This window comes from Hippoglossus hippoglossus, chromosome 15, assembly GCF_009819705.1.
Source record: "Hippoglossus hippoglossus isolate fHipHip1 chromosome 15, fHipHip1.pri, whole genome shotgun sequence".
In the NCBI taxonomy this organism is placed as follows: domain Eukaryota; kingdom Metazoa; phylum Chordata; class Actinopteri; order Pleuronectiformes; family Pleuronectidae; genus Hippoglossus; species Hippoglossus hippoglossus.
The window spans coordinates 25247718-25275027 of NC_047165.1; the positions used below are offsets into that span (position 1 = coordinate 25247718).

Genomic DNA, 27310 nt, shown 5'->3' on the forward strand with positions numbered 1-27310 from the left:
TTAATATTCATTAAAGTACAATGGAAATGGCAAATACCGAGCACAAATTGTTACATTCAAAATGGCTGACTTCCTGTTGGGTTTAGGGTATGGGTCCAAGAGGCTTTTCTGTAAGGTACATATGCCTACCCATTTTCATACATGTCGGTGAAACATGCCGCCCGGCTGCTTCGTTGAAGTTTTGTAGGGGGCACTATCAGGCCATTTTGCCATGACCATATGCAAGACCCATATATATGTCATTTCCGACAAGTGTGATGAGGTTCGTGACTTTTCGAGCATGTTTAGCATCCCAAAAATGTGATCAATTTGCAAAACTAAACATCAACCTTCGGCACATTGCCACGGCCACAACATTCAACAAAAACATACAAGATTCATTGCCTATCATCAACATTGTCTAAAGCGTCTTATGACCAAATTTCAGCTGGATGTAGTCAACCTGCTAGGAGTCCTGGGCATCCCTCAAGGCCCAAATCTGCTTTCTATTCACCCAGTTTTGTTACCTGGAGGATATGGAGCCAGCTTGGCTTGCTAACATTCATGCTATGAATGAACCAATGGAACTTCACCTGGCACCAAAATCGAATGCGTCCTACAGTAAACTCTCTCTGCCCAGTGAGCAGCATGCTTAATATTGCAATGATAATACAGGTTGAACAGGCAGAGAAACTACAGGAGCTATATGAGAAGCTACTGGTTAAGGAAAAAAACGCAGGATGAGGTCTGGAGCCTCTCGCCTTGGGAAAAAGCATGTAAGAAATGATAGTCGCTCAACGGCACCTATGGCTCACTCTCACTGGGCTGCCTGAAGCCCAGCATTCTGAGTTGCTCCATCACGCTGGGTTCACACCGCACACGGAAGCGCCCCGAAGCGCCGCGCAGCGTCAATTCCCACAGGCGCAGCCGCCTGGCTGTTCACACCGGACGCGCATTTGGTTGGTTGATGTATGCTCCGTTCAATGTAAGGGTTCGGGGGTAAATGATGATGGTCTTCATGGTTTTCTGGCCCGATCTGCTTCGCGGCTCTTCAGTGTCCGGTGTGAACCCGGCGTGAGAGGGAGAAATTGATAACCACAGGCTTACACTATACAAATTGCCAGAGCAGCATCTACAAGTTTATGTACATGTAAATGGCGTATATATATAAAGCATTATGTCAGTAGAGAAACATAATGCCAAAGTTTCATAGCGGATGTGTTGACTGGTTTAAAGGAATTAATATTGATAATTTTCCCAATTTTTCCATATTTACAGTATATTTGGGCCATTTTAGCCCACCAGGTCCTAAATTGGCCTGCCTTAGAAGAGGGTGTCTTGTGATTAAAAGGCAGAAACACCTGTTCACTCTAGGTACACAACTGAAAATATGTACCTAACATCCACTGGTGGCTGTTTACATCTGCCAACATCTACTGACGATTGAAAACTTAACTAGTGAAGAAGACCTTCAAACATACAAGGGATATTCACCATCTTGTCCTATGTTCTAAAAAAGGGAATTATGATCAAGTATTTATCAATAATTACACTATACAAACACAAAAAGAATGTATTTATTTATTTATGTGAGCCCAGGAATACTTACACATAAATAGAAAAAAGGGAACAGCCCACATCCACAACCTGGTAATGTGGAGGAATTTGGCTTTGGTATTCCGGGAGTTGTAAATGGTCTGTATTTACTGTATAAAGCGCCTTTCTAGTCTTGACCACACAAAGTGCTTTACAGTACAGTTTAGCCATTCACCCATTCATACACACATTCATGCAGTAGATTTATGCACAGCACTTTCTATATCACACATGACTCACACACTACCAGAACAGCCATCAGGAGCAATTTGGGATTCTTTATCTTGCCCAAGGACACTTTGGAATGGGAGTAACTGGGATCAAACCACCTCCTGAGATACTGCTGCCCTCAGACTCCAGACCCCCACCCCCACACAAAAAAGCGCTGTTAATTTGTTGCGCATGACCCCAGGCTTTGTGTTCGACGTGAATCTAGTTTGAAAAAAGTGCTTTTATCTGCCTTCTAAATATGTCTGAGCTCAAAAGGTTGTGATGCTTTTATATTCAACAGGGAGGGAGACAATAGCAAAAGGTTGCAAGTGCTGATCCCTGACACACACAATCTCTTTAACTACCAGCCTCTCATCCCTATGCATAGGCAAACATTTTTTCGGGAGGTGGAGGCAGAATGAAATTATTTGTAGAGTTTATGTTGACATAAAGTGGAAACAGCTTATAGTGATCACGTTTGTCCCGTACCAAAATCATCACTTTAAGCGGCTGATTACTATAAACGGATTGCGTAACTTCTGTATGATAGTCCCAGAACTTGAGGGAAAGGCAACATTGCGCACTCTTTCTTTCTCTCGCTCTTCTCTCAGACACACACACCAACATAACTGACATCTCTGACCTGCTACACTTTAAACGTGGATTTGTTTGAAATGACACCACATAGTCATTGATACTTTACTTAATGAGTCAAATCTTTCTTCCTAGCTGTGGATTCATCAGCCTGACCCACTTGCTCTTTTCCTCTCTCCTACTGACACAAACACACATATACACAGACCGACACACACACACACACAAACACTGTTATTGGACACATGTATAAACTCAGTGGGTTAAAACACGCTTGGTTTGGCTCAATTTGGTTGGCAGTGAGCAGCTTGAATGATAAACACATAGCAGTAAATTACTGACAGAGGCGGTAAAAAACAAACAATTTTAGGGTCCAAATGTGTTTTTAAAGACCAGAAGCCTCATTTATAAAATCTGATTTATAAAACCGTGAACACGCACAACTGACAAAATGTTCACTTTATAAATCACAGTCCACCTGGAAACGATCGTACTTGGATCTGCCACCAAGTCCGCCCTCTACACGCCCACATTCAACCATAAATGGTCAATGCAAAGCAACTAATGAATATTAAGTTATCCTGCTGACCAATGGGTTTCCATGGTGAGTCATGACAGAGTAATCCACATCAAAGGTCTATTACTATATCCTTGATCACTATATCCGGTTTCCACTGTATATCAAGAGATATGGTTATGCAATATGATCATTCTGAAGGATGTAGGTTGAGGTTCTGTTAAACTATACTGCTCAAAAAAATGATGGGAACACTTAATCGTCACAGTCAGTTAAACTTCAGGGATATCGATCTATCTAACTAGGAAGCACAAGTGATTGGGAATCAATTTCATCTGCTTTGGTACAAATGAGAACAAGTGACAACAGGTGCAATGGAGAGGAGAAAGCAAGATAAACCCCAAAAAGGGAATGGTTTTGCACAGACAATTGCTCTCTCCGTATCCTTCCTGACTGTTTTTTTATCAATACGTGCAGTCACAAGAAGGTTTGCTGTGTCTCCCAGCACAGTCTGAAGAGCATGGAGGAGATACCAGGAGACCAGCAGTTACATGAGGAGAACTGGACAAGGCTGTAGAAGGGCATCAACCCAGCAGCAGGATCGGTATCTGCTCCTTTGTACAAGGAGGAACAGGAGGGGCACATAAAAGCACATAAAAGAGCCATAAAAAATTACCTCCAGCAGGCTAGTGGTGTGCATGTTTACAGACTCCATGAGGGAGGCGCCAAGCACCGCCACAGACTGTGCAGGAGCTCAGTGATGCCCTGATCCAGGTCTGGGAGGAGATCCCCCAGGACACCATCTGCCCACTCATCAGGAGCATGCCCAGACATTGGCTGTAATGCATACAAGCACACGGCGGCAAAACACTATGGAGTCACATTATGAGTTGCAGTGATGAAATTTACGGAAGTTGGATCTGCCTGTGATCAATTTGTTAGTTTGATTTTTGGTATGGTGTTGAATCCAGCCCTCAGTTGGTTAATGATTTTGGTTTCCATTGACCAATGTTACATCATTTTGTTCTCAACAAATTATACAATGTACATCAGTAAAGATTTTCAACTTGAAAAATGTATCCATCAAGATCTAATGTGTGATTTAAGTGTTGTCTTAAGTTTTTTGAGCAGTGTAAATTGAATTAAATACAAAAGGTGTTTCTGTCATTTAGCAGCTACATTTCCTTCCAAGAGACTAGGCTAAATTGTAGCCTAGTTTTATGAATTGAAATTCAGCTATTTGTATTTACTATTTGTTTTTAATTAATATAAATATAAATGTAATTTCGATATGTAAAATGGCTATTCAATTTTAATCATCATTTTTCTGTGTACGTATTTCTACAAAATCTGTATTACAGGTTCATACACGGTCACTTTGACCTTTACCTTTGACCACTGGAATCTAATCACTTTATCTTTGAGTCCAAGTGACAACTGATCAAAAGTTGAAGAAATCCCCTTGCAGTGAGGGAGCAGCAAGCCGATTGGCAGATAGATGCAGAGCGGAGTGGACTGGCTGGGGTGTAAGATTTAACCATGTCCTGGATGTAGAATGGGCCTGATCCGTTCGCAGCACGGTACGCAATTACTAGTGTCTTGAAGCGGTTGCGGGCAGCCACTGGTAACCAGTGAAGGTAGTGGAGGAGCAGTGTGGTGTGAGTGAACTAGAAAACTGCTGTGGGCAACTGGGAAGGGGATAATTAATAACAAACTTTCTGAACTGATTTGCTCCACTACTGCAGGATACTGGAATCGGCATCTATTGACCTGCATAACTTCTCATTCTCACAGACAAGGGTAAGAATTTTATTGATCTGCTGAACATGGTCAGCTGTCTGGACACTGAAGTGTTGGTCAGTGGCCCTCTACCACCAGTCAGAGGAGGAGCAGAGAAATTCAGAGATTGTTGGCACTGAACACATGGCTTTCAACTGCATGTATTGTCCATTTATTGACAACTTTTTCTGGGACCACAGACATTTTTTTAAGGCCGATGGACTTTCCCTCAACAAGGCAGGAATAAAACCTTTCACCAATTTCTTTACCTGAATCACCCATCTGTTCTCTCTGCCAAGAACAAGAGACAAGATGAGTCAAAACAGGAAAAGGTCAACACAAAACAGCAGATACCCTTAAGGAAAGCCATCTCACGCCCCACCAAATATGTGCTTTAATCATGGGAGACATCAGAGCAAAGAAGAAGAGGGTGCTACGCACCCCTACCATCAACTGCCTTTGGGGATTTACACTCTTTACCCTCGCAAACCCCACTCAGATCACCCTCATCTCTAGGGACCCTTTCTCCCTCCTGCCCACTCCTAGAGTGCTATGAGCACATGAAAAAGCTGTTCACTGCTGGGACCCATTTTATCCCTGCCCTACTTTTCCCCTAATTCCCTCACCACCCCTTTCTCTGCTTTTAGCACTCATTCTTCATCAGACACAATCAGTCCCCTTTTGAAGGTGTCGACTGTCAATCTGTGATATTTTTACTTGACTGTGTATGATTACAATCAAACACTTGTTTAAATAATTTTTGTAAGTATATTTTTGGGGCTTTTTGAGGCCTTTATTTGATAGGAGTTGATGTGAAAAGGGGACAGAGAAAGAATAGGGGGTGAAACGCAGCAAATGGCTGCAAGTTGGAATCGAACCCGGGCCGCTGCAGAGGCTTGAAGGTTTGTTATGGGGCGCACTTAATTAAATTTAAATAATTAAATAATATCTAAATAATCTTATTCAATTAATTATATTATGATATGTAGATCAAAATGAATGGGTACATAAAGATTTGTTAAAGACATTTTACTTTGAAAAACAGAAAAGAGCACATTTAGCAGTTTGCTAGATACATAACGGTTGATTAACTGATCATCAAAATTGTTGATGAATGATTACTCATCAATAAATTCTCAATTAAATTCTCACAGATAAACTGAACTTGTACATCTGTAACAGGTTTACCAAATAATTAAATATGCAATACTAGATCAAATTTATACTAGAAAGTGGAACAGATCTAGCTGTAATAAAGTATAAAAACTTGTTACATGTATATTGTGGCATGTGCTGTACATGTAAAGATAATGGAAGAAAATCATTCATGCCTACCATGTGTTATTCAACAAGCAAGTGGACAGTTGTTTTTAAGTTGTGTTCAAACTTTGCCTGACGTTAGGCGTGTCTGGTTAACCTTAGCTCTGAGAGCACCTGATGTAATGAGAGGTTTCTTTATATGCTTTGTGTGTGTGTGTGTGTGTGTGTGTGTGTGTGTGTGTGTGTGTGTGTGTGTGTGTATCTATCTATAGTGATGAGGTCCAATTTTGGTTCAATTCATCATTGTGAGGACATTTTGGCTGGTCCTCACAAATTCAATGGGCTGTTTGAGGGTTAGGATTAGAACTAGGTTAGGGTTAGCATTTAGTTGTGATGGTTAAGGTTAGGGTAAGGGGCTATGGAATGCATTATGTCAATGAGTGTCCTCACAACTATAGAGAGACCTGCATGTGAGTGTTTTAGAAGTTTCTCTGTGGTTGTGCTTATGTATGGTAGTGTGGGGTGTGAGTCTGCAAGGTACGTCTCTTCAAGGGAATCTGTGTGTGTAAGGAATGTAAGGTGTGCGTGTGTGTGTGTAATGAGGGGTTCAGAGGGAGCTGTGATTATTCTTGCCTCCTGCAGTGCGGGTCCTCTGGCTATGTGGGCTCCAAGCGCCCTGTATTTAGCGTGTGGGAACGCACATTCTGCCCCCTTATCGCTGCATTGTTGCAGCCTTGCTCCTTTCTTCTCTTTTTTTAACTAATTGAATTCTTGACTCCTGAACCACAGGGAAGGCTTGAGAGAGACCAAGGAGAAAGACATGAATTTCGGGGGGTTTTAGTGGTTGACTGGGGCAGGGCAGCGGGGGTGAAATTGAAGTGTTTGAGCTTGGGTGGTGGTGGCTGTGATGGTAAAGGTGCAGTCATTGAGGCCCAGTTCTGGCTGGGTAGCTGCTGTGGCGTTACCAGATACTTTCATACTAGAGGTCAAAGGTCATCCTCCCCCGGCAGTGGTGAGAAAGTGGCAAATTGGGGATGGTTTATCCAACAATCATGTTCTCCTTTTGGAAACTTTCAAAAGCGCCTTTTTGCTCCGGCAACATCTTTGTAGTTGTGCTTGAGTAATTCTAGACAAAACAATTCTAACCCCCTCCCTGTTCTCACCTATCTTCAGTAGTAGTTTCTCCCTTCACTGGCTTCTGCCCGCCTCCATTTTCTGCACTAGTGGGCAGAGTAGCATATCCCTGACCAAGCCCCACCCATGCTCCATGTAAAGACACCCACAGACTAAGGCAAGAAATAAGCACAGGTCAATATGCAGACATAACTGGCTCTGCACTACTTGGCATGATCAGACATCACAGTTAAATTACAACAAAATCTCTGCTTTATAATTGTTGTTTAGTTGTTGTTAAAAGGAACAGTAACTCTGCTGGCTTCTTGCCAAACAGACATACAGTAGGTGTCTGTGACAAAGTGGGTGAGAACCCACAACAGAATTTAACTTTGCTTGTTAATCTTTTGTTTCAACCACATCACCTCAATTTACAGCTTTCAGACACAGGCTATCCCAGGTTTTTTGTGTTTGACATAATTTTTTGGGTTACAGTCCACATACATCATAATTAAATAAAAACAGACAAGTTTAGTTAAGTTTAGTTAATGTTTATTGGTTTAGTTTTTAATTAATTAATCTGTTTCTTTGTTACTCACCTTTCCTATTGTAACTATTGCCTTAAAGGTCACCGACCCATGTTTAAGGAACAAATCTTTTTAATTCAACCAGAATACAAAAAAAATACTGAAACAAATTCATTATTGCTAGTTGGTATGAAGGCCCATCAATGCTACATTAACATGTACATGCCTGCCTCTGTTTCGTTGTGCTGAAAATAATTTAACTATTTCTCAGGGAACATTTTATTTCCAACACTGTCATACTTAACTGCACCATGGATGCAAACTGGCAGTCCGGGAGAAAAAAGCTAATGAGATATCTCCCAATGCAAACTTAAAGTTCACAGAGGATAACAATTAGCTGGACAATCAACCAGCCAAGCATTGAGCTCAAACCTAGCCTGGTCCAAGAAATCTTGTCAGCAGTGACCTGCAACTACACATGTACTGGTGCCCAAACTGTTGGGTCTTGTTTGAGTGAGAGCAGTGTCTACAGGAAACACCCTATTCAGCTATAAGCTTATCACCTCTCCAACTTCCAATTGCCTCGACCCACACGCAAGTTATCCAGCAGGAGCAAAAGAGCAGTGACAGGAAGATACAGACACAAAGATAAGCAGGGCAGATATAAAATCAGCTATAAGCTTTTCCAAATATTGGTTGATTTTTAAATAGTAGCATGTACAAACAAATACAGTCCCGGTAAATATGTGTAGTGGCATACTGTAATGGCTCACTTAGTAAATTCCATATCATGTCCATTTTCACAGCTCTTATTCCACTCTACAATTTGCCATGAGACCTTAGAGCAGGGGTGGGGAACAATAACACACACACACACACACACACACACACACACACACACACACACACACACACACACACACACACACACACACACACACACACACACACACACACACACACACACACACACACACACACACACACACACACACACACACACACACACACACGAAACGCTAGAATACAAACCTAATACAATACAAACCTTAAAGCTCATGTAAACCATAACCACACCAGCCAGTCATTCACCAATGTTTTATTATCTGGGATTTGTTGTTATGTAATAACAGCAAAGAGCACTCTTATGCACTCTTGACTACTGAAATGCATGTGTCATTTACTTTTAATTCTACAGTAGTGAGATAAGATTTTAATTGCCATAACATTTTATAATTTTCTCTTAAAAAAAATGTTGAAAGAACACACACACAGAACATTTGGTCTGTACAGCAAAAGATAACACATTTTAAACACGTGAACATGTTGAATATTTAGTCACAAAAGTAGTCACCCATCTTTAGGTTTTACACACTGGTGTTAACAAATTCAATGTGTCACATGTTCCATAGTTTTACTGCTACAGCTTTTAGTTAAAAGGTTATGTGTTAAGTGAAGCCTATTAATTCTGAAAACTGAAAAATGTCTGTTCTTAGACAACAGGTGGCTTCCAATGATGTGCAGCAATATATATATATATATATATATATATATTTTAGTACTTTTTTTATGCGTCTTTCTCCCAATACAGCTTTCACTAAACATGTAACTGTATCACGTGTTTTTTTGTGGTATTTTATGTCCACTGCTGACACTACAAAATAAACAAAATAAATAAAGTTTTTACGGTTTGAGTCCAGCTGTCTTTAGATCTTCATTCAATCACTCCTGGCTTTAATGTTCTTTTCAGTTTCTGTGATTTCTATGTGCACACGGCACTGCATTCTCATGCCCTTTTATGGGCATTAGCGGGGTGTTTACCTATACTAATTAGGAAAAACTGACATGCGCTTACGAACACATGGCATTCATCAATATAAGAACACAGATGCGAACAATTTTGCATTTTAAGAACGTGACAAGTTTAATAAGGTGTATTATTACAGTGCTAAAAGGTGCAGTGAAAACCTTTGGGTGCACCTAAATTATATGCTGGTGCACCTTAGTGCGCACCAGTGTAACCAATGTAAAACGTTAGTGTGGAATCCTGGTGTGATATATATGTTAATGATAAACAATAACTTAGTATGGCCCTCAAAGGATGTTATGAAAATTTATATGGCCCTTGATGGAAAAAAGGTTCCCCAACCCTACCTTAGAGAGAAACAATAAGTTCCCACCTCAGAAAATGGTTGAGGCTACTGAAGTTTCTGAGCACCATTTCTCTCTATGAGCTTAATCACTAGGTTACAACTCCAAAATGAACTAGTGAAGTGCTGTAGTCAAGTGACTGGAAGGTTACCAAAGTTGGAATCAAGGTAAAGAGCAGCAAAACACCATATACAGTGGAAGCAGGCAGAGTCAAAGCAGGGTTGAGATCTTTTAGAACTTCCCAGATTTACACTGCTGAATTTCCTTGTCCAGTTGGTGTACAAAATGCTTCCCAGCCTGTTAATTCTCAGAAACAAAGCTGAGGCACATGTATGCCTGCAGTGCTGCAAATGTGTATGCCTAGACCACATCATGAGTTGCTACCATAAGGGACTAGAAGAGGGCTGATATCGTGAAACTACCACATACACAATCCATTTAAAATGAAATACACAATCACTGAATACACTCAGACAGAATTGTCATAGTTAAACAGGGGACTTTATTTACTTCCTTGACTGACACTGCTCCAACAAAGCAGACACGAATCTGACAAGAGAATAGAGAAATACATGGAGTACAAATTGTTCAACAATGAAGACGTCAAGTTAGTGTTCCAGATTTACCTCGTTAAACATGTGTGTCATGTTGACAACACAGTTGACACAGTTCAGACAGATCATCTGTTGATTACAGAGTGATAAATAGTACTTGCATTACAGAAACTACTAGAAACAAATTGTAGTCAAATCCAAACCCTTTTCTGAGGAGCACTTGGGTTTTCATTCTCAGACGACTGAACCATGCTCATCATCAAGAACATCGACCACATCTTCTTTTTAAAATCACGTCTGCTGACTTTAACAAGCAGTGCGACTAGGATACATGAAATCTTAAAGGATCAAATAAAAGCATGTTCCCTAACTTTACTCACAAAAACACAGCACAAGCTTCCACCTCAGTGATGTGAGGTATGTTTTAATATGACTGGTGACACGTGTTTGGGCTGTGTGCATTGCAATGACCACCAGCGTAAAACAAAAGCCCTTTGCTTTGAGCTAGCCACGTGTGTGTATTCTTCATAACTCCCGGAGTCTCCGATGAAAGATGATCATTAGTTTGTAAAGCTTGTTATTAATTATGCAACGTTTATCTGTGTTCTGACTATCACCAGATAACATGGGCATTTCCTTAAACAACATCATGCGTTATACAGCTGACAGATTGAAAAAACGTCAGACTGTCAGCAGCTCGGTGGTGTCATGAGATTGTCGGCAGCCTTGGTAATACCACTTAGGCACGTCGTTTCGAATCACATTAAAGTATTTTACCATTTTTATTTTATTTTTTCCCCATATGATTCATAGTTTTCTAAAGGTGGTTATGACACAGTCAGACATATTACAGTAACTCATGTTTTTTGGTTGATGTATTTTTCAGGAAGATCTTCAGTATATCACCGCACTGAGACACAGATGCTTTGTGAAAATGGCTAATTTGGGACCGAGTCTGCAACCGACAACATCTGAAACACAGAGTTAAACTGAAACACCAATAATAGTAATCAAATTGTAAATCAAATGATGACACACAGACTGGCTGAATCAAAGACTGTAGAATACACACAAAAAGCAGAAAATGTGATTATTGAGGGTACACCCAATATCGAGGATGAAAGGTAGTCAGTATCTGAAGAGAAGGTGACACTTTTCTTCAGAGACAAGATCTTGATCCGCAGACCTAAGGGATAATGAGGATGAGGATTGAACCTCTCATAGGAGGATGGCTATAGAGTTCCCAAATGCTTAATTATGTTGTACCTCAACATTAGGCCTTTCTAGCAGAAGGTTTTAAACACAGCAATATTATTAAGGGGTTGAATACTTGTGACATGGCTATATTAACAAAATGTCCTGTTACTCATGAAAACTACATCAAACATTTTCTTTGTTAATTTCGTGTATCACTCAACTGATTAAGAGTCACCCAAAACCCAATCTAGATCTTTGAAAAAACTTCCATTGGTAAATCCTTAAAATCTTTGGGGGGTTTACTATTTCCAATTGCAACTGTAAGTAAGCAAGTAACAATTAAGTAAATTACTGACTAAATGTAATAATTTCATCCCCCATTCTCTCATGTGTACAAAATCTTAATGTAATACAAGAAAAGAACTAAAACCTTAAAGCTGACTGTGGAATGAAATAAAATAATAATAACCAATATTATTATTATTATTATACTCATGCAATCTTATGGAATCTTATAATCACTTAATCTTAGTGATAATTTGTGTGTGTCATATCATGCAGTCACATTAGCAGCAATGACACTGGGAGAGTGACATATGACCATATGAAAGGCGTACAAAGTAGGTAAAAACATGCTTGCCACGTGGAAAACGTTGAGTGCCAAATATGACTAAGGGAATAACATGTTCTGCAAATCACCAGAAAACAGCTATATTGCCATGCCTTTGAGTTCAATAGTTCAACTTTAAAAATGTACAACAAACAACAAACTGAAATACAGCTAAATTAATGTGAAAATGAAAAGCACCTGGGCTGCTTCTAATACCTTTACTGCAACATCTAGAAAAATAATTATCATGAAAACATTCAAGGAAAATATAGCCGCAAGCGGCAATGAGAGGGTTCAAAAGATGGAAGCAGCTCAGTTGGCAAAAATACAGGTGAAGACATAAAAGCAGGTTTCAGGCTTCACATTGCAAAGTCACTTCAGTTGGTTTACTTCAGTCTAAGTGAGAACAGTCACTCGTCGCATCATTTCAATGCATGGAGCAGTGCAATAATTACGCCCTTAGAGGTTCCACCATTCGTCCACGCTTCATCGTGTTTGTACAAAACTTGGTGAGCATGTTCAGGTTTAAGGTTTGCATTGATACCAAATTTGGTGAAATCCTGTCCAGTGGTTAGTGCTTAAATTTTTTGGGGTATGTTTAGCACCCCTATGAGCGAAACTCAAAATGCTTTTACAGGCCTATTCCCCTACACCAGTGGTCGCCAACCCGTCGATCGCGATCTACCGGTCGATCTCTCAGTCTTCACTGTCGATCCCCAAACTCTCTGGACTCACTGGCTGTCATCGTGCCAGATCAGCTGTGTGTGCTGTCTGTTTTTCACACGCGCTGTGTGTCTGCTACTGGCGGTGGAGTTGCAGGTTTATCTCCTGCATTTCCTTCAAGAACAAGTTGGTTTATGTACTAAACTAAATGTCAGGACTCTACGGTATGAAGATGCGCATCTTTCAGTCTGTCGATAACAATCAAAGACCCGTTGGAACAAATGAGTGGATTCAGAAAGTGAAACGCTGGAGTGCTTTTACTCTGAAACAGGTTCGGAAAGTGTTGTAAATACATTTGTGTCATAAACAGATAAACTTTGTGGTTCACAGCAGAATAAAAATGATCTTTCACCTGAGTTTTAATGTTTATCTGATGAATTTATGTCACAAACAAATGGTTGCAACACTTTCTGTATGCCTTTTCAAAATAAAAGCACTCCAGCGTTTCTGTTGATGGAATCCATTCCCTTGTTTAAAGGGTTAGGGTTAGAGGTTAAAGGTTTTTTTATTGTGAAATATTTGCAGGAGTGGAAGATGTTCGGCTTCATACTGTGTAGTACTGGTATTTATTTGAGTACAAGGGACTTCTTTCATACAAGGCAATAATCATATTTGTGGCCATATTCAAATCAAAGCCTATATGTAAAAACATTGTGCTGCAGTAGCAGCTCCTCTGCAGAACATGATGTGGAACTGAGTAGCTACATATTGTGCATTGTAAATATGAAATTGATATTAATTTGAATATTGTCCATTGAATAGACAAAGTTGCACAACTGCCTTTCTATGTGTATATTTCTTTCTTGTACATTCAGCCTTTAACAGAAATTGCAAAAAATAATAAATATGACCCTGCTAAGTGGGTTTTTTGGAAGATATCAGGGTGGTAGCTCTCGGCTTACGTTTGTAATTTAAAAAGTGATCTTGGGCTCGAAAAGGTTGGTGACCACTGCCCTACACAATATGAACATATCTACCAGCTATTATGATAATTGGTAAGTTGTTGACAATGTGTGTGTGTGTGTGTGTGTGTGTGTGTGTGTGTGTGTGTGTGTGTGTGTGTGTGTCAGTATTTAATCAGGCAGTAACGTTGATATTACAATCTCTTTTTCAAGAGATACTTAAGAACAAGGAAACATTCAAAACAACAAAAATAGCCCCACAATCAAAGAATATTCAAAACAGCTCCATAAACAGGATTGACAACAATAGGAATTAATAAAAAAACAATTACAAGAATCTCTGAATACACAGTTTCACTGCTGAAGTGTTGATGGGGCTGCATGACGGTGGACTGCACAATAGCTGTGTACTTTCAGCAACAACAGAGTTCTCTCTGTGAGGTAAAAGAGACCTAAAGATTGTAGATTATGGAGTAGGATTTTATGATCAACTATATGAAATTCCTTAGAGAGATCAATGAGGAGGGAAGTACAGAATTGTTTTTATCCAAGAAGGAGACAATATTATCAGTTACTGAAACCACAGCTGTGATTGTGCTATTACCTGGACGAAAACCACACTTTTATAGCTGTAGTAAAGTCAAGTCAATAAAAGTGTGTAGTTTTCAATTTATGATTGATAGAGTTTTGCTCAAAAAGGTAGTTTAGATACTGGATGGTAGAAGTCAGAGACATCGATTTTTTTCTTATCACTTTCCCATAAATCTAGAATCATGCCTGGTTTGATTAAAATTTGTGCTAAATTGGGACACTTTCACAAAGGATATATCTGTTGAGATTATCTGCAATAGTGCTTTAGCATTCTTTTAATCTAACTTTGGGTGAAGTGTTTGAGTCCACAAAACACTTTTGGAGTTTAAGGGGTAAACAGCGTTGCAGCTTAATCCAATACAGTTAAAGTAACTGGGGGACCGATTCTTCAAACTTAAAAAAACAACATAAAAAAACATAAAATGCCCCCATATTGCTCCTGTCATCCAAGTGTCTGTAAGCCCCGACCTTTTAGGCTTAAGGAGAATTGGATGACACAACAGAATCAGAAGTATTTATTGCCAAGTAGGTTTACACCTACCTGGAATTTACCTTGGTATATAGGTGCATACAAAGAACATAAAACATGAAAACACAATACAATAAGTACTACACAAACAAATATAAAATAAAAAGATATGAAAGATATAAAAAAATAAAGTAAAAAGTAAAATGCAAAATGCAAAACAGGAGCAGTATTGATTATATATTAATTAATTGATTAATATAATAATATAATTTTTTTTACGTTTGAAGAATCGGTCCCCAGTTACTTCAATTGTATTGGATTTGGCTTCAACGCTGTTTACCTTTGAAACTCCAAAATTGTTTTGTGGACTCAAACACTTCACACACTCCTCCATCGGCGTTTGTGGTGAGTAGATAATGAGTGAATTATCATTTAAATTTTCGGTGAACTATCCATTTAATAATATAAGCTAATAATTTAGCCTTCCTAATCATGCTGGTATAGATTTTTTCTTTGGTAATTTGTTAGAGCTGTTAGAGAAGCAGTGCAGGTTAAAATCACTCGTTAATTCATGCAGTGACCTGGGGCCTCATTTATAAGTGCGCGTAGGATTCATACAAAAAGTGAGCATGCGCACAAAAGCCAAAAATGGCCTACCTGAAGGCTCTGTTCCCTTTATAAATCACACTCTACCTAGAATTGTGCGTACATAGATCTGCCTCATATTCCGCCCTCTACAAGCTCACATTCAACCATAAATGGTCAATGCAAAGAAACTTTTAATTTAATAGGATAATATTAAATTATCCTGCAAACCAATGGGTTTCTATGGTGAATCATGGAATCAAGCGATGAGAAGAATAAGGACAACACCAACAACCTTCTGTCACCGACATTGAGGTGTCTGTGAGTGAGGTAAAAGAAGATACACTGAGTGATAACACGTTGCTGCTGCTGTCAGAGTGGGTATAACAGAGAGGACAGAGCTTGAAATAAAAAAAAGTGGTCAGATTTAAAGGTGGAGGCAAAAAAGAATTGTTTTTCATCGTCAGAATGTGAGGGGACTTGTTGTATCACCTATACTTATATTAATCATCCAAAACTGCAGGATTACTGAATTCACAGATGGTTGCAATTTTTCCAATCTATAAAATTTAACAGAATCAAGTTTTTTCCAAAAGGAGCTTTAACAAGAACGGTAACAATTAAACAGTGTACTGTAAATCATATCACACACAGACCTGTCGGCTAATTAACCCAGAGTGGTGAGTAATTCAAATTTTAATCATGTTATCAATTTTATTACAGTATGCTGAAGTTTGTATCTTCTATATTTTTACTCTTTACTTTTTAAACATTTAATATTGGATTTTAATCATTGCTGTAAGCTTTGCCCGTGCTAAACAATTGTAATAAATAGATTAATTGAAAGAGAAGTTGTGGACATTGAATTATGCTCAGTATGATAGTAAATGTATTTCTTTCGTGATTTTTAACAACTTACTGATTCTTAAAGGTTACTCTGCCAATCACTATTGAACAATTACTTGGGGCTTAACAAAGCCACTCAACCAATTCCTAGCAATTACGAGTGCCCAGATTATGAGAGGAGAGCTGCCGTTAACAGGCGTGACTGAAATACGATTTTTCTCATAAGGCTATTCACAATTAAACTATTACAGTGGAAGCAGGGTAGACACTTGGATGTAGTCAGTTAGAGGCGTGTCTCCTCGCCACCAGCTTAAACAAGTTTTTGTGAATCTCTTTTTGAGTAAATCTCTTAGGAGCCTGAGACTCTGACCCTTTAAACGGAGAGCTGGACAGTAACTCCTGTACAGGGTTACACTGGGATCTAACACCATTTATCCAGATGTGGAGTTGGTGTAGGTGACTGAATTTCACTTAACCAAAACAGGGGGCAGGGAGGGGCAGGGAGGGGCAGCACAATGCAACTGGACCAGTACGGCAGCAGCGGTCAAGCCAGGCGAACACAAACTCTCTAAGGAGTAGCAGGCAGCATGAGCTGGGGAGAGGGCTCAGGTATTGTTGAAGGAAAACACTGAGAAACACTGAGAGTTCTAAACAGAGTTTTGGTGTTATTGTTGTAACACTGGGTTGGTTCATTATGAAACTGTAGCGGGTTAAAGGACTTTCGGTGAGTAGGCGGTCCTTCAATGTGGCTCAGAGTGCATTTGTGTTTACACTGTTATTAGAATGTGTCCACATGTGTCCCACATGTGCATGTGTTTTGAGCTATCACATCTCAAATGTGTCCTCAATGCACATTTGTATTGACACCTGTACTTGGAGCTGAGACAGATATTAATACTAGGTCTGAACGGGGTCAGTCACTTAAAATTTGAGTTAATACTCTCACAGCGTGTCCACCACATTTAGTGAAATTCTGTCCACCAGGATTTGAGCTACATGTTTTTGGTATTTGTCACATTCACTATTGGTCAGACTAAAAATAATTAATCGAATTTTGCATCTTGGTCCTGTAGTATCATATCAAAATTAGGTTTTTTTCTCTTTTTTTTTATTAGTGAACTATTGACTATAAAAAAAAAGTGACATACAAGATAGATAATCTACACAGATATATGTACATAATGAAAGGACATACAGACAAAACATAACGCAGTTAAAGTGATGTGTATGACAATGACAAAAAAAGGCTTTCTGGAGTAGAGTGTATGTGAGTGTGTGCATGCAAGCGATGTCTGCATGAGTCAATGGTACATGTCCATGTTTAGTTGTTATCTGAAGTAAGAGTGCAGAGCAGAGATACTAAAGGATAAGATATTAATACTATAGTAATAATAAATATGATGTAATATCGACATCATCGTAATAGTAATAATAAATCAATATGATCTGATATAAATACTGTTGCTATCACCATTATTGTATATATATTAGCAAAACAGAAAATAAACAAATAAATCAAATAAATTAAAATTAAACAAAAAAAAGAAAAAAAAAAAATTATTAAATGATATATAGTTATTAATTTATACCATGTAATATAATGATGTATAATATATAAAAAACATCATAGTAATTAACATACATCTCTACAGCGGTCAGGTGTGGTACCCGACCAGGCAACTGAGGAGGTAAGCTAGGGCCCCCCCCACCTAGACCCCAGTACCACAGCTTTGAGCCACGGTAGGAGACAGGCGAAGCAGGTCAGCAAATTTTAAGTCAATTGAACATCTGGTGTGAGGGATGAGACATTCCACAATTTCCAGTTAGTTTCATATTTCTCACATCAAATTGGGTCGTAGCAACAGAGAATAAACAATAACTACAAAGGCACTCAGAAAAGACAGTCCCCTTATAAAACCATTTATATTATCTACATCCAGATATTTATTTGGATCTGCACCGAATTGCACACACAATTAATAAATACCAATCCCTCAAACAAGCAAGATTTTTTTCATCAAGAGCCATTAATTATTCTCTGAAAAATCGAAGAAAATCGTGGCACAAGATTAATGACCAGCTATGTAAACAAGATAGGATGGATATTCATTAAATGAGCTATCGTATTATGTTACTATTCCAGCGTTTCCTCGAGAATTGTGTTTGTGTGCAGCTGTTTGTGTCGCTTGTGTGCGTGTCGCCTCGTCTTTGTCGCTCTTCACACACAAACTGACAGTCACGTTTATTTAGTTATTAATCGATGGTGTCAGATCATGAGTCCAGATCGTTCCGGTGCACACAAAATTTTGGACTTTTTAAAAATGTGTTTGATTGCATGTCTCATAAACTCTCAGGCAAATCAAACAAATAGAAAGTAAACTTCACTACTATTCAGGTCCTAATAACTTCTGATTAGTGTTTCTGTTTATTGTGAGTAAGTGTAAATGAGCGCAGGCTAGCGGGGAAGAGGGGTGTGAGGACAAAACATAGAGGTGCTACAGACAGGTCACAAAGGAAAAACCTGAGGCATAAACGGTTTGTTGTAAAAGATGTGAATATGCTATGACTTCTAAATCATCAGAACTGAATCCGATTAAAAATCTACAGGGGATTATTTTGGATCGACATGCTTGACAGTACTCTCCATCACAATTATCAAAACAACAAATGAACAAATGAGGAAATATCTTTTGGACGATTGGTGTTCATTACCCCTGTTTAGTTCAAATACTTCGAGAATCTATACACAGGTGCACTGAGGCTGCTTTGACATGGGGCCCTGAGGGCCCAAAACCTTGTCGAGACATTTTACATTGCTTTTTCTTTTCTCACCCATCTGATATAAAATACACAAGTATTTAAAGGGTGAAGCTACTATTAATTTCATCTTCTAATAACTAAATAGATTTTGAGACGAGCCATTACAATCAATATTTGATAGATCAGAAATAGCATTCACAGTCATAATCAAAATCTTGATTCTGAGCAAAAACTTACCTCAATGTGGGACTAATAGCAACAGACCACACTCTGTCATACATGGGAATTGTGTCTCTGGGGCTGTTGGAAGTCAAGTTCCAAATCTGGAGAAATTATATATATATATAATTATGTATATGCAGACATAAAATAATATGTACATGGCACATACTAGGGGTGGGAGGTGCAGCAGTGTCCTAGTCAACACCGGTGTGATAGTGTGATAGACATGGATTGTGCAATACCTTATACAGCATATCTTATAGCAAATCAAAATTTCTGTCTGCAGACCTGGGTGCATGTCCCTAGCATCTCGGGGACCAGTTGGAATCTTTACTCCTGATCGAGAGCCATTGCCTGCAGCATTCTGCAGTGAGCAATGATTATTTTATGGTCTGGCACAGGGCTTGTCTGCAGCCAACCTCCACAGGGCAAACTAGCATGTTGCTCTGCCTCAAATGCCATGTCTGCATAGGGCAGCCTTTTCCTCTCATAAGCTTCATCAACAGCACCCTCCCAGGTTACTGTCAATTCTATGAAGTAGATGACACGCAGGGTGTTTGACCAGAGTATTAGGTCTGGTCTTAGGGTGGTATTGACAATATGTTATGGGACTGTAAGCTGCTTGCCCACATCCACCAACATGTCCCAGTCTCGGGCTTGCTCCATCTGACCACTCCTGGAAGCTTATCCTGCTTGCTTCCATTCCCCACAGGTCCTTCCAGCTGACCTTCCTTTTCTCCATGCTCTCCCTTTTCATCCTCTGCCCCCGTCTTGCTTGAGTGACAGCATTTGCACATCTTGCTGTCTCTTCCTTACGCTAGATTTCCAGGATTACAAATTTTCACCACTCTGCAGGAGTTGCCATGTTCCACAGGGGTCTACTCTGACCTAGTCCCAAACCTCTTGTTCCTGCTGATGCTTGACTTTGATGGATTCTGAGTGTCCCTAGCAACCGTCTGGTGCATGGTGCTGTTTTGGTCAGGGTTGTCATGTCGTCCATGTAGGTACTGAGTGGTGTTAATCCCACCCCTGATCTAGTAATACCATGACATGATAGGCCACCTTCAAAAAAGAATACTGTGATATAAATCTTTGGTCATATTGCCCACCCCTAGCACATACTACCTGAGATTAGTGTATTTTATGATGAACTGAATCTGAGGTGACATTAAAATTGCTAATGTTTCAAAGCAATGTAGTTTATATCCTTCAGTCGTATTCTTTGTGAAACAAGTGTGGATTATAAACACCACTAGCATCACATGACTAAATCTGAATTGAGGTGTGCTCACCCGGGTTGTTTGGTCTCTGGAACCACTGATGATGAGTCCGTCTTTCGAGTCTAGGCAGTTGACTTCCTGGTCATGACCTGATAACTCCACCAACCAGTCAGTTGTCCTGCTGTGGACCAGGATCTTGCCATCACTGTCAGAAAGTTAGAAGGCACAGGTTTGTATTTATTTCAAGATATTTGTGATGTTTTCAATCTATTGGGTTCTTTTATTTTTCTTCTATTCACAGCTCAAATCAGTTCTCCAGGCTTAGTTCTCATGGCATCAACCTTTACTCAGACTTTTAAAAGTTAGGGTTAGGGGTTACCAAGCAGAGGTACCGGGGAACCAGGCAAACATACACAGCTCCACCAAGTCCGATTACAGTGTTTTGGTTCTTTTCATACATGTTTGGACAGTAAACATTATTTTTTTCTACAGTTGTTACCGGCTTGCTCCTAATTTACTGCTCCTCTCTGTGTCTCTGTCACTCTGTACACTGCTAAACGCATCGAGCCAAACTGAGCACGCCTGGACTATCATACAGAAGTAAGGTAACGGCCGTTACGGGCCGTTGCAACGGGATTCACAGATACATAGAGTAGCATTATAGTCCCAGAACTTGAAGGAAAGGTTGATTTGTTTGAGATAATGCAACAATATCAACACTGATCAACACATAATGATCAACACTTTTCTTCAGTTAGTCAAATCTTTCTTCATAGCTGCGCATTCATTCATAATTCAGCTCGTCTCTCGCGCTGACACACAAACAGTGTGATCGGTGCAGTGCGCAGAGTGAATGATGGAGACACAGAGAGGAGCAGTAAATTGCTGACAGAGCCGGTACAGATCCAAACATGTATGAAAAGACCCAAATGAATATTGTAGTTGAACATAGTGGAGCTGTGCATGGCTACCTGGGTGTCTGCCTTGGGCGAGCAGAAGGTCCCTGGGTCTGTGCCCTGGTGCCATGCATGGCTCCCTGGGTGTCTGCTCCATTGACTCGCCATTGTTCGGATTCTGCACTGATCAGAAATACGCTTGGCTGGATCACGCTCTAGGGGTGAGTCGCATGGTCTGGCTCTCTCTCTCTTTATTTAACATATACTCTCTCGTTCCCTCTCACACATTTACATACTCTCTCGCCCAGATGGGCTCACAGGTACCGAAATTTGGCACCGATTGATTTAACATGAATCGTTACCCGGTAGTATCGACGTAATTTGGTTGGTAACTTTATAGGTACAGTGTTAAGAACCCAACCCTACTAAAGCAGTGCTGTAAAGGCTAGAGTAGCTGCATTGGTTAAAATAGCTCATAACTCTGTGTCCGGATAGGGCGCCGTATGGGTCTGAGTCTGAGTCATAGTATAGTCCATGTCCTGCCAATTAGATTAGTATAATCTTTTTAAAAACCACTAAACAGTAACTCTGCCTGTTTGCTCCTTCAAGATCATTCTTTCTCCTTCCTGTCCTGTCCTCCCCCCAATCTTTATCTTTTTTATCCTTCCATTTCTCTCTCATCTTCTTTTTCCGCTTCCAATGCTGTCCAGTCTAGATCTGTTATTGCAAGCCTACTAATGCCCCCATTATTATTACTATTATCATTATTATTACCGCCATAATCATAAACCTTGACCTTTACTTTGTTTCTATATGAAACAATCCTCCTGGTCTTTTTTCCCAATCTCTCTCTCTCAAAGCAACTGGTCAAGGCACATGACTGCCCACTCTTGGTTCTGCTTGTGGTTTCTGCCTCTTAAAAGGTTTTTCAACCAGACCAATGCTTGCTCATGGTGGGAATTGTTGCATCTCTATCACTAAGCCTAGACCTGCTGTATACAAAATGTGGTCTGAGATAACGTTAGCAATGATTAGGGTTAGGGGTTAGCGCTATATAAATTAAGTTGACTTGACTTGTGCGCACAGCTGACAACTCGCTTTTGGGACAACTCATTGAATGAGTGGTCCAGCCAGAACTGTGAATTGAAGTGAATCAAAAAGAAAGAGACATGAAAAGTCACTATCCAACATGAAAGAGCTTGAGAGAATCAGCAGAGAAGAATGGCACAAAATCCCCAACACAAAGCATACCCAAATCACAGTACATTGTCCTATTTCAGCTTCAACTACTTTTTCATCCACTGTAAAAGAACTACAGAGATTTTCAATTCTATTCAAAACATATCGCCATAGCAGCACACGTCACTTTTTTCCTACTAAACAGGCACAAGTGGGGTTTTTTTTAAACAGCAAATGAAAAAGCTTTCTTTAAATCTCAATAGGTTTATGGATAAATGACTAATGAGTCACAAAATGCTTTAATAACAAACAAATGATTACTTCAGTGTCTGATTGTTACGTACTGCAATGACTAATGCATGTTGTCCATGCCAGATAAAATCAGAAGAAGAACAAAGAGAACATGATCTACCTTCCACCACTTATCAGGTGAGAGTCCGTCAGAACAAAGTGGCACACATCAGCATTGTGGCCTGAGTAGATTTCAAATGGGTTACGCTGCAACCTCCCAGAGTCTTGGTGCAACTGGTAAGCTCCAATATCAGCAGCCTGAGATAGAAAGAGTACATCCCCATCCAACTCCAACCATGGTAACAGCCTGAAGACAAGATATTAGAAATTTACAAGATTTAGGAGAAATGTGTATAGTATAACTACCAAATAAACACCCTGATATATTAAAGTAAAGTATGCAAAGAATATTTTATTTTTGTTAAAGGAATATTTCAACATTTAAGGAAATGCAGAGCTCGAATCAGGTTAGCCTAGCCAAGCTCTATGAGGAATCCCCCCACAGAAGTACATCAAGACAGTGTTTCAGCCTTCAAACAGCGAGCTCAATAACTAACTTACTTTGTTTTCCATTTGAGAGGAATTCCCCTTTTGCAGACTCCATCACACCAGTTTTGTGCTATCTTCACTCTCTCCTTCAGGGGTATGTGAGGATATCTGCAATAACAGAGAGAACTGAACATTACTATTTACAGTAGGTTTTGGGGGCTACATTTTATAGTATGAGTTATTTTTAACAGGCCAATTTGACCCTTTGAAACCATACCCATCATATCTATTCAATAGTATGCAAAAACCTGGAATTTTTTAACTTTAAATTATTTCTCAATATTGTTAACACAAAAGAATAAACATAATCAGGGCATTATCTAGTGGCAGAAGGAACTGAATACACACTCATAAAATAAGCAAATCCATCCTTGACAATATTATGCAAATGAATGTTCCCTCAGAAGATGAAGTAGGAAAAGAAAAGAAAGTAGAATAGCTCAGAGGATTATCATTGTCCCACAACATATTAATGATAATTGACACTAAAAATGCAAAAAGTCCCCAGGTCTGTCCGTCCATTGGCTAGACTGCTAATCTTATGACATTGGGTGAGAGACACTGTGTCACTGTGTCTGTTATCAGTCTAGCCAGGACAGACATATAGAGACAAACAATCATTCACACCTACAATCATTTTGGGATCCCAAATTAACCTGCACTATTGCAGTGACTCTTCTAAATCCGCCTGTTTAATGCTTCGGAGCTACTTCAGTATTATTCCTTGTCATTAGTGAGTCCTCCTCAAACAGTTCTATAATATAAAGTCACTTTTGATTGTTTGTGTGCTGGTCATCATATGTAGAGCTTATACAGTCTGTGGTTCAAAGTGAAGTTGGTAAACTTTGGTTTATTTGTGATGAAGATTTTAAAGTCAACACTTTTCATATAATGAAAATGAATTTTCTGCTGGTTAAAATGTTTGTCTGACTTCATCCAACGCTGCAAAACCTCACCAGGTCACATGACCTTAAAGCCTCGTGGGAGGGAACCGGCTGCAGTCAGACCGTGCAGTTGCTCTCCCCCACATGCAACACCCAATTGGCAACCTAGTGTAACGTCACCCATTGGTTTGTGAACTGCTGTTTTGAAGCCGAGAGTTTCGAATTTGATCAGCATAGAAATAAAGACCCTGACACCAAGAAATCCAACATCTAAAGCCCAGAAGAAATCGTAAAACTGAATCTAATGTAGTTAATTTACCGTGTATTTTTCCTACACAGTCAGTATCTTCTGACAGCTTCACTACATAACTACATAAACCTACACACGACTTTTTACCTGATTAACTTAAAACATACAGCAGGTAATCACGACAAAACACAGAAAGTTAATGCTACTGTTTAGGAGCATTAAAAGTAGTTACCAAAATATTGTGTTAAACTGAACTATCACCAAATCCTCATGGACTTTTAATAACTCACATTATTGCAGCTCACATCATTTAAACTGAGTCACATGTGGCAGAAACAAAACAAACGTTGTCATGTTAATGTTGGTTAAATTTACCTTTTTATCAAGCTTTACTTAAGGTCAGCAGCCCTGAGAGAACTGGTAGGCCCAGCACTGCAAAGCTATCAGCTAACTAGCTAGCTTGGTTAGCATCGTAATTGACATTCACTGGGACAGTAACTAGCATGCTAACAATTCACTGGTGGGAATATTTGGTGGGAAGTTGGTGTTTTCTGAATGGTAGTCCATGGAGCCAGAGATTTCTTGGAGCCAATATGAGCCAGCCCCTGCCAGATGTCCGCGGTATTACACTTTTAAGCACTTCCGCATAGGCTTCATCTTTTGGAGCCGGGAAGCTACGTCCATTTTTTATATGCAGTCTATTGCTGCATTCCAGACAACTCGGTTGTCGGAATTTCTTGACCTCCTACTTGAAAAAGTGACGTGTCTTGTTTTTATTCTAAGAATTGAGATGTGTTTTCTGCTCCGTATGTCCATAAATGTTAGGCGTTAAAAGCCAAAACCTCTTTTTGTACCTAAAGAAAGGTAATATACAGGAACAATAACTAACACTTACCTCATTTAAAAAAAAAACAATGACATATGATTGTGTGATGCTATATAACAACTGGCAGTGTATCCGTTTGTTTCTAATTTCATGTGTGCCTTATTTTGTTTCTAATGTGATGATTAATACAGAAGGAAGAAGTTTTCTGAGCTGAGGAGAAAAGAGAAGAGAAATGACTGGAGAGAAGAGCTGAAGAGAAAAAAGAGGAGAGATGACTGGAGAGAAGAGCTGAAGAGAAAAGAGAAGAGAGATGACTGGAGAGAAGAGCTGAAGAGAAAAGAGAAGAGAGATGACTGGAGAGAAGAGCTGAAGAGAAAAGAGAAGAGAGATGACTGGAGAGAAGAGCTGAGGAGGAAAGAGAGGAGAGATGACTGGAGAGAAGAGCTGAGGAGGAAAGAGAGGAGAGATGACTGGAGAGAAGAGCTGAAGAGAAAAGAGAAGAGAGATGACTGGAGAGAAGAGCTGAGGAGGAAAGAGAGGAGAGATGACTGGAGAGAAGAGCTGAGGAGGAAAGAGAGGAGAGATGACTGGAGAGAAGAGCTGAGGAGGAAAGAGAAGAGAGATGACTGGAGAGAAGAGCTGAAGAGAAAAAAGAGGAGAGATGACTGGAGAGAAGAGCTGAAGAGAAAAGAGAAGAGAGATGACTGGAGAGAAGAGCTGAGGAGGAAAGAGAGGAGAGATGACTGGAGAGAAGAGCTGAGGAGGAAAGAGAGGAGAGATGACTGGAGAGAAGAGCTGAGGAGGAAAGAGAGGAGAGATGACTGGAGAGAAGAGCTGAGGAGGAAAGAGAGGAGAGACGACTGGAGAGAAGAGCTGAGGAGGAAAGGGAGGAGAGATGACTGGAGAGAAGAGCTGAGGAGGAAAGAGAGGAGAGATGACTGGAGAGAAGAGCTGAGGAGAATTTAATTGTTTGACAATTTCCTAACATCCGTATCATCTGCAGCGAAAAAAGCAAACGCTGCGAGATCGGTTGTTGTTCTCGTCTCACTGACACCAAGAGAAGAAGAACCTATTGTGTCTGAAAGCTCCAATACATTTACATTTAATTTGTATTCAATTGTCCGTGGTCAGCACAACATATTCGGTAATCAGGTGCAGCACGTGGTTACACAACACAGAAATACTGCGTGTCAACTAACAATGACAGCCTAAGCTTACACACACTGAGCTAACACACTTTTTACTGCACATCTTACATGTCCGTCCCGTCCCGACTGATCCCAGTGTTAAGAAACTCTTTGGCGATGCTCCTCCAGACAGTGTCGCGGTTTACAAAGCGGCAAATGCTTTTACAGACTTGAGAGAGGCGGGCGAGAGATTTACAGTCCAAATAAGACAAGATATGGTAGAGGACATCCTCTGGTAACTGTAGTATGAGCATAATGAGCCCAGTCAAGACGGAGTTACACAAAAAAAAATAAACACCATCATTCAGAGGAAACCGGAAGCAGCTCTTGCAGTCAGCTGACAGCGTGGACGACGGCGAATCGTCACTGGGGACCTGACGTATAGCGTGTAGTTTGACTGTGCCTGACTCGATCCGCCGACCTGATCTGCCGTCAACTCGGACACGTTTTACTTATCGCACCGTCAATGAGACGAGAACAAAGACCGATCTAGCAGGGTTTGTTTTTATTGTTTCAGATGAAACGGATGTTTAGGACATCCTCGTGTTTTTCAACAAATAATACAATGAACAACGAAGTTGACTGACAACTTTCTTTCAGCTGAAAATTAAATTTCAATTACTATAAAACTATAGTGTAAAGGGACCATGTGTATTGTATTAATCATCACAATAAAAACACAAAATAAGGCACGCATTAAATATCATAATAGAAACAGATACACTGCCAGTAGTTATATAGCTGTTTTATGGGTAACTTAAAAAATTGTTGGTATAGCAGTCACACCAAACAATATGCTATTGCTTAAGATACAGTTCCCACCGGTCCTCTGCTGGTTAATTT

The 27310-nt window shown here is 39.8% G+C and overlaps 1 protein-coding gene across 1 annotated transcript in view; it reads right to left on the reverse strand.

The window, feature by feature from the left end:
• fbxw4 (F-box and WD repeat domain containing 4) overlaps nt 1–26807 on the reverse strand; it is a 104884-nt gene extending 78077 nt beyond the window's left edge. The window contains exons 1-5 of the mRNA XM_034609481.1: nt 26537–26807; nt 23333–23428; nt 22893–23078; nt 20478–20610; nt 19201–19286 (exon numbers count right to left, since the gene is read on the reverse strand). Coding sequence (XP_034465372.1) covers nt 19201–19286; nt 20478–20610; nt 22893–23078; nt 23333–23428; nt 26537–26721 — 686 coding nt within the window. The 5' untranslated portion in view covers nt 26722–26807. The remainder of the gene's footprint in view (nt 1–19200; nt 19287–20477; nt 20611–22892; nt 23079–23332; nt 23429–26536) is intronic.
• Nucleotides 26808–27310: the final 503 nt, after the last annotated feature.